The 7,376-nt window shown below is 34.5% G+C and overlaps 1 protein-coding gene across 4 annotated transcripts in view; it reads left to right on the top strand.

Moving 5' to 3' along the window:
• LOC137465602 (activated RNA polymerase II transcriptional coactivator p15) overlaps window positions 1-4,263 on the top strand; it is a 123,438-nt gene extending 119,175 nt beyond the window's left edge. For all 4 annotated transcript variants that reach the window (XM_068177679.1, XM_068177680.1, XM_068177677.1 and 1 more), the window contains exons 4-5: window positions 3,062-3,170; window positions 4,013-4,263. In XM_068177679.1, the coding sequence (XP_068033780.1) occupies window positions 3,062-3,170; window positions 4,013-4,092 (189 nt within the window). In that variant the 3' untranslated portion in view covers window positions 4,093-4,263. The remainder of the gene's footprint in view (window positions 1-3,061; window positions 3,171-4,012) is intronic.
• Window positions 4,264-7,376: the final 3,113 nt, after the last annotated feature.

Raw genomic sequence — 7,376 nt, forward strand, 5'->3', positions numbered from 1 at the left:
ACCTCCCATGCACCCCCAGCCTCCTTGCCATTGTGGCCATATGAGTACCAGAAAAGGCCTTGGCTCTGTGCAAGCCAAACTTTCTGGGAAGAAAATTAATAACTCAGCCAAAACCAGCACAGAAGCATATGATTTTGTTTATGAAGGTTGAACTGCAGCAGCTACCCTGCTATTAATTAATGCAGCCCTTGGAATATTAATGTGTTGTTACAAAGATACAAAGGTGTCTTAGAGGAGTAAAATTATTTTAGGTCTGGCAGCTGCTGCGTGGAAAAAGAATTTGTCAGAAGTGGCTCAGTGCCAGAATTGCAGGTAACTGAATGTCAGGAAACATCACCTTGCTTAGCCAAAATCTAGGTTTTAATTTTTTTAACAGTACTTTGAAAGCCTATATAAAGCTTTTCAGCAGCGGCAACAGTTTTGTATTGAGTTTACCTAAACGTTTGAAATGTCATGTGAGCATTCAGCTGAAATCTAGACAGTGGTGTAAAATCTAACATTTTTAACATTTTCATATGGAACTGTTTACATTTAAGGTAGACTTATTGACTGAATAAATGTTGTGTACTTTGTATTATTGCCTCTCACCTTACTGTAGTTGAATTAAGACATGTAGCCTTATCTTTAATAGTCAAATTCTGCACCATTTTACTGTATTTGCAGCTCTAACCTGCTATTTTGTATCAGATTTTTTCTTTAAATCCGGAGTTACTTGGCAGTAGACTAATAGTCTTTGATAGATCTGGGGAAAAAAAAAATAGGTGTTCAGGAGTACTACTGCTTGAAACTGGTTTAGAGGTGACCTTAAAAGTCACTGAAGCATTATAGGGAAAACCAATAAATGTTTTTCATGTAGGCTATTTAGGATATCCTTTTTCAGCAGTGCTGATGGACTTGGGCATGTTACCAAGTTTGGTCTGAAAGAACTCTGCTACTGTGACATAATACCTTATTTTTGAATGTTAAATTTGTAGTGCTGTGAAAATATTTAATAAATCAATTGTGAAATACTGCCTTATAAACTTTTTTATTTTAAAGGATGCTTTGAAGTAGGAAAACAACTGCTTCAGGCTTATGCTATTTAAAGAGGTCCTAATTGCTTAAAAATAAATTTTAGAGTTAAAATAGCATGATCTGCATAAGAAGAAAAATTAGTTTAAGCAAGCACAAAGCCTATTTGTTTATGTATATTTTGTGAAATAACAACTTTTATGACTTTGTTTTGCTGGTGAGTAGGGTCAGCACCAGACACTGACACCAACTTAAGGAATAGTGTAATTTACTATAATGCAAAACTGCAAAGAATCACAAAAAGATAAGCTAAGCAATACACCTAATCATTACTACAGAAGATTGCCTATAGTGATTAAGAAAGATGCATCACCAGTTACCCTAATACTTTACCCTTTCATCCAGATATCCTTTAATCATCAGCTGGGGAAAGCTGTCACAGCAAAGGACTCTGGAGAACCACTCCCAGTAACTGGGAAATTCTGTGGTGCATCCACCTTGCAGGCAAAGAGGCTTCCGACTTTTCTGTGAGAGTAGCCCAACTTTTATAATAAACAAGCTACCATTACTTCTGATGTGGGAACATCTGGTTTTATTCTCCTGTTTGGTTTCTCCCAAAGCCTGGCCAGGGCTCAAGGAGGAACCAAGGGAGTTGTCTTTGATCCTACACCCCAGACAAGGCCAGATGTGGCCTTGTCCGGTTTCTAAATACAGAAAGGTAAATACATGTTTTGCCAAAGAGTGGATACATATATCATATTGCTAATAATACTTCATTAATGAGTGGATACATATACATTTGGTTGGAAGGTTCATCTAGAGGTCAACTTTAGTTCAGAGCCTGTTGTTTGGGCCTTAGTACTTCAGATTTAAACATCTGTGAATAGTTTTAGTTGATTGGAGAGTTGCTCATGCTTTCTGGTTAGACTTTATGCTAGTAAGATATGTTTTGTCCCCTGTTAAACTGTCAAAGTGCAAGATGTGTAAATTAAGGAAGGTGAAAACTAAAACTAATGTTTTTTCAGGAAGGAATATTCCCTTTTAAAAATTGTTTATATGTGCTTTCTTCACAAGGTGGGTCCAGGAGGTACATACAAAATACTGAGAATTTTTTACATTAATTGTTTGACTGCTTTTATTATTATCAAATTTCTCATTCTCAAATTCACATTATATTTTTAATTTATGTGAACAAATAGTTATTTAATCATTTTTTTTCAAATTTGATAAAGCCTAAATAATGTAATGTGTAGTATGCCTGTTGTCTCTTTTCCCTTTGACCTTTCTTTGGAGAATTTAAAAAAAGCCCTCATAATTCAGTTAAGCCACTGTGTGAAAATATGATATTTCAAAGCAATTCCATACCATTGCTGTGTTGGTAAGCTTAAAGTATTCGGAGAGGGTTTTTTTTTGGGAACATTTGGTACAGTCTTTTAACTACAGTTCCAATAAAGTGTCCCAATGAACTGGCAGAAGCAGGCATGGTGCAGTTGGTGGCTTACTTCTGTTTCCATCTCTATTTACTGTGTTTTAAAAAAGAAAAAAGGAAAAAAAAAAGGGGGGGGAGGGGAACAAGTTAAAAATTGTGCCCATCTCATGTGAATATCTAATTTGATTTCTCTACCTATGGAATGGACTAAAACTTAGATTTGGAGGTAGAGCGCCTTCTTCCCTGTTTGTTTACAACTGTTACTAACAAAGATGGTTATAACAGAGTCAAAAATTTATTTCAGAAGACAATAAATTAGTGGGTTTTATAAGATGTAAGCTTGTTAAGAAGGCAGGTATTTTCTTGTTCTAGGAGTGAACCACTTGCATTGAGCATTGAATGCTGAATGCTCAACTGGTTTTAAGTCATTCATCTATTTATATTGACATTACTTATTTGCCTACTGATTGCTCTGGATTAAGCTCTTGATCTATTTGTTTTACTGGTGTCTAAAATAAGCTGCAGTGTGCAATGTCACATGTACATATCTGATACTGCTGGGAAAAGTGAATGCTCTAATACATAAAATATCTAAAAATATTCTTATATGTGTTTTGACAGATTGGCAAAATGAGGTATGTCAGTGTTCGTGACTTTAAAGGAAAAGTCTTAATTGATATTAGAGAATATTGGATGGATCAAGAAGGTGAAATGAAGCCTGGCAGAAAAGGTATTGTTTTGCTTCATGTTATTTTGTATAAAAACATTGTCTGCAGTTTTCTGGAGATCTTTGTGTATCAGATTTCTATACTTTGTTACTACATGGTATTTTTAGAGTAATATTTTTACTTATTAATGATTTATATTTTAACATATAATTAGTTTTATCTGTATACTGTAAGCAAAAGCAAAGTGGTTTCATTGGCCTGAGTCTGTTTTCCTAAATTATTCCCCCATAATTTATGGAAAACAAGGCATCGAATACAAACAGATTTGGTATGGGAGTTATATACATAGCCATACATTTTCCCATTAATTAGCTTCACTTCTTGCTTTTATTACAATTGGATTTACATATTGGTTTTTGAGTGCTAGGCAGTGGTAATAGTCTCTCCAAAATGTTACTTATAGTTTGCTATTCACAGTGCTTTAAGAAACGTGAGGGGGAAAAAACCCCAGAATTATGGTTCTTTAAAACTGTGTAGAAGTTTAGTCCACAGAGATATGGCTTTTAGAAGCCAACAAGAATATGGTTGATTTCCTCGTTTCTTTTGTACTGCCTTCTGTCAAGGCCAGCACTGTATTTCTGTGTTTAGCCTAACACTTGTGAATGAATTTGTTATACTGCACTAATTTTCTTTGTACGGAGATAAGCTAAGGTCTAAAGTTTACCTGAAGTGTTCCAAATGAGTAATTTCTTTGTAACCAAGGTGGTTGTTACACTTGAGGTATGTTAAGCATTATTAGTCATGACATACACTGTGTATGAAACCAGCCTTGACAGTAATTATGCAAGATTCTGCACTACAAATGTTTTTTTGGTCCTACTTATTTCTTTTTAATGCATTTCAGGTATTTCTTTAAATCCAGAACAGTGGAACCAGCTGAAGGAACAGATTTCTGATATTGATGATGCAGTGAGAAAACTGTAAATACAGAGCTATACAGAAACCTTTTATTATTTCAGTTGTTTTAAGTGGTCTTTTTACATTGGCATTTGTTTTCTAAAATTTTGTTTTCCAAGCTATTGTATATTTATTTTCATTGCTAAATGATTTGTAAAATTAATACGTTATGTGCATTAAAAGTGTATTCTGAGTGAGGCTATTTGTGTATATATTACTAAAAAGAAATGTTTTGCTTTCACCTCCTAGTATAAAATTAAAAATCAATATGTAAAACATAGATGTTTATGGCCTTTTGATTGAAGATGCTGGTACGGTTGCCTAATAGCTTTAATTTTTGTTTTAGTTTAATTCACCACTAATGTGGTTTTTTTTCCCTGAGATTTCCTTAAATGTCTCCATTTTAATGTTTTTTTTCTTTTATTTCATACTCTTTGGTATTGCCCTGGCAGCTTTTAGCTTTAAGACTTGATACAAACAGTGAATACCTGGTAAAACACATTTTTGTAGATAATTTTAAATACTGTACTTGCTAATTTACTGTATTTATTCAAATGTAAACAGTCCTGAGTATATAGATTATTTTGCATTACTTGCATGGAGTGTTATGCTAAACAATAGCATTGTAAGAAAATTCTTCCTTATAGCTAGTCAGAATCTCCCCTCTTTTAAAACCATTGCCCCATGTCCTATCACAACAGGCTGTAATTTTCCAATTTGATGTTAAAATTATTGTATTTGTTTACAAAGTGTGTGCATAATCAGGATTTACTATTTGTTTTTTTTTTTTTTTTTTACTATTTTAATATAATTGTTTATATTGCAAACATGCATGGAAGTCCGATTCTCCTAAGTGTCATATTCAGACTGTTCCTGTACTGCAGTTTATAATTCAATACAAATGGATACTGAAGGGTGAGGAAGCATGACTAAATCAAATATATATTATTTAATAATATATAATTTAATTTTAACCATTATGTCAGATGCCTCCACCTACTTTTTAACTTATCCATTGTTGACATATTTCAAATAAAGTTCAGCTATGTTTTAGTATGGCTCAGTAAATTGGAGTTTTAAAAACTGCTTGAGGGTGAATAAAAGCATGAAGAGATGTTTTGTGGTAGCAGCTGTGTTTTTGGGGCACAACATTCTTTTTGGAGTGACTCTTAATGGCATGTCAGGGTATTTGGATTAAATGGAAAAAGTACGAAATACCTGCTAAAATTTTCAGGTGGGTATATAAAAGAAATTACTTAAGATCACTATCAACAGATTCTAGGTGTAGTTTTTATTTGTGGTATATATGTATGATTTTTATTTTCCTTTAAGTCTGAAATTTTGCAATCAGATTTAACCCATTTTTACCTCCAAACTTTCATATGGCCACTTTAATCTGCATGATTATCATAATAGAGGGAACATTGTCCTCACTTTGACTACTGTGGTAGTAGGTCATTGGATGACAGTTGTGTACAATATAATTGTGTTCAGGAATGTGGAGAATTAAGTAAATTCATTTTGGGGGCGTAAGTGGAAAAGTTTTCATAATAGTGATTAGTTCTTTTGTTGAAATTGATGGTAGAGATGTTCAAAGAAATTAGTATTTTTTTAATCAAGATGTCTTAAGTTGCAAATGCAAGATGTGGCTGGGGATGTGTATTCGATTGCCATCTGTTAGAACCAGGTGAGGCAGTTATCGGCTGTTAATGGGCCACCTGTTAAAACCAGGTGGGGGCAGTTTTCTTTATCTCTTCCACAACCAATCCTCCTTCTGGGGAGATATTTTCTGTTAATAGGCCATTGTGTCTCACTTCATGACTGATAAAATTACTGTTGTGTCCGCTACAAATTACATCATCCCATTGGGAGATGCTCTGCCCACGGGGAGAAGCCAAGCATTCCTACCTGAATATAATCTGAGATTTAAAACACCAGAGTCAGCCTTTTCCCACTGGATTCCCAGAGGAAGACCAGGCCCATCTACAGCATCACTGGACCTTCAGAGGAAAACTACACCCTTTCTACAAGATCATTATTTCAACGGAACTACATCTGTCACTCCAGGAGGACGGCAACCACCATTTAATCAGACTGCTACCACCACCCTGACCAACAGGGTGTCAGGTTGTATTCTGACCCTGGTTTGTATTACTGCATTTTTGTTGTTTCCTAATAAAGAACTGTTATTCTTACTCTCATATATTTGTCTGAGAGCCCCTTAACTTCAAAATTATAATTTCAAGGGAAGGGGTTTACATTTTCCATTTCAAGAGACGCTCCTGCCTTCCTTAGCAGATACCTGTCTTTTCAAGCCAAGACACAAGAACTATTAGTTCCTCTTATAACACCCTTGCCTTATTTGTGATTATAATTACTTGAGAAAACTTGTCACAATTTGATTTTTCTTAGCTTGTGTGCTTAAAAAGTTTTCCATCTGACAGTTATATTTCTACCTCTAATAATAATAAAATATCATTTTACCTGAACCAGTCTTAATGTCTGCATGATTGTCACTGGAAATATGTACTCTCCAACTGTAGTTTTATTAATGTTCAAATAAAAAAAATCATTAAATGGCATATGTGCCATAGCAATTTGAACACTTGGAAATGAATGAAGACTTTTTTAACATAATGTTTTTTTAACAAAAATTTAGCTGCACTACTGTCGCTGTTGAGGCAGGACGGGAATAATGAAGACTCCAAGTCAGAAGGCAAGAAGAGAACTGATTTATTTCAAATACACCGCTCCTTTTACAGAGCACATTGTGCAGACCAATTTCATTGGTCTTAAAGTAAAAACATCTCACACCATTGGTGCGCTGTGAATAGCGCACCATGGCAGAACATCTATAAACAATGTGAACAGCAAGAGAGATAATGAATTGTTTACATTCCTTTCGAACTCTTTCCCAGGCTCAGCCTGGTAGAAATCTCTTATTTTCTCTCTGACTGGACTGAGAATATCCACACACTACAACTTTTTTTTTAATAGCTGTTTTCACAACAATTTGTTTCTCGCAACTGTTGTAGTTTAGAAATTTGAAAACTTAATCATCTAATAGTTGGTCCATGTTTGTGGGTGGATGGTTGCTTTTGTTAGCCCAGAGTTTTTCATTATGATAGAAGAACAAATGTCATGTGACGATGGAAGCAGTAGATATAAACACATTTTGAACACCAAACAGTAGGAAAGCACCTGATAAAGTGCTATTGTGAAGAAAATGGCTGGTTAGCTTTTAAATGGAGTTTCCTTTTGATCTAACAATAAATGCAACCATAGGTTAGATAGATAAAATGGGTGAGAAG

This window comes from Anomalospiza imberbis, assembly GCF_031753505.1.
Source record: "Anomalospiza imberbis isolate Cuckoo-Finch-1a 21T00152 chromosome W unlocalized genomic scaffold, ASM3175350v1 scaffold_31, whole genome shotgun sequence".
Taxonomy (NCBI): domain Eukaryota; kingdom Metazoa; phylum Chordata; class Aves; order Passeriformes; family Viduidae; genus Anomalospiza; species Anomalospiza imberbis.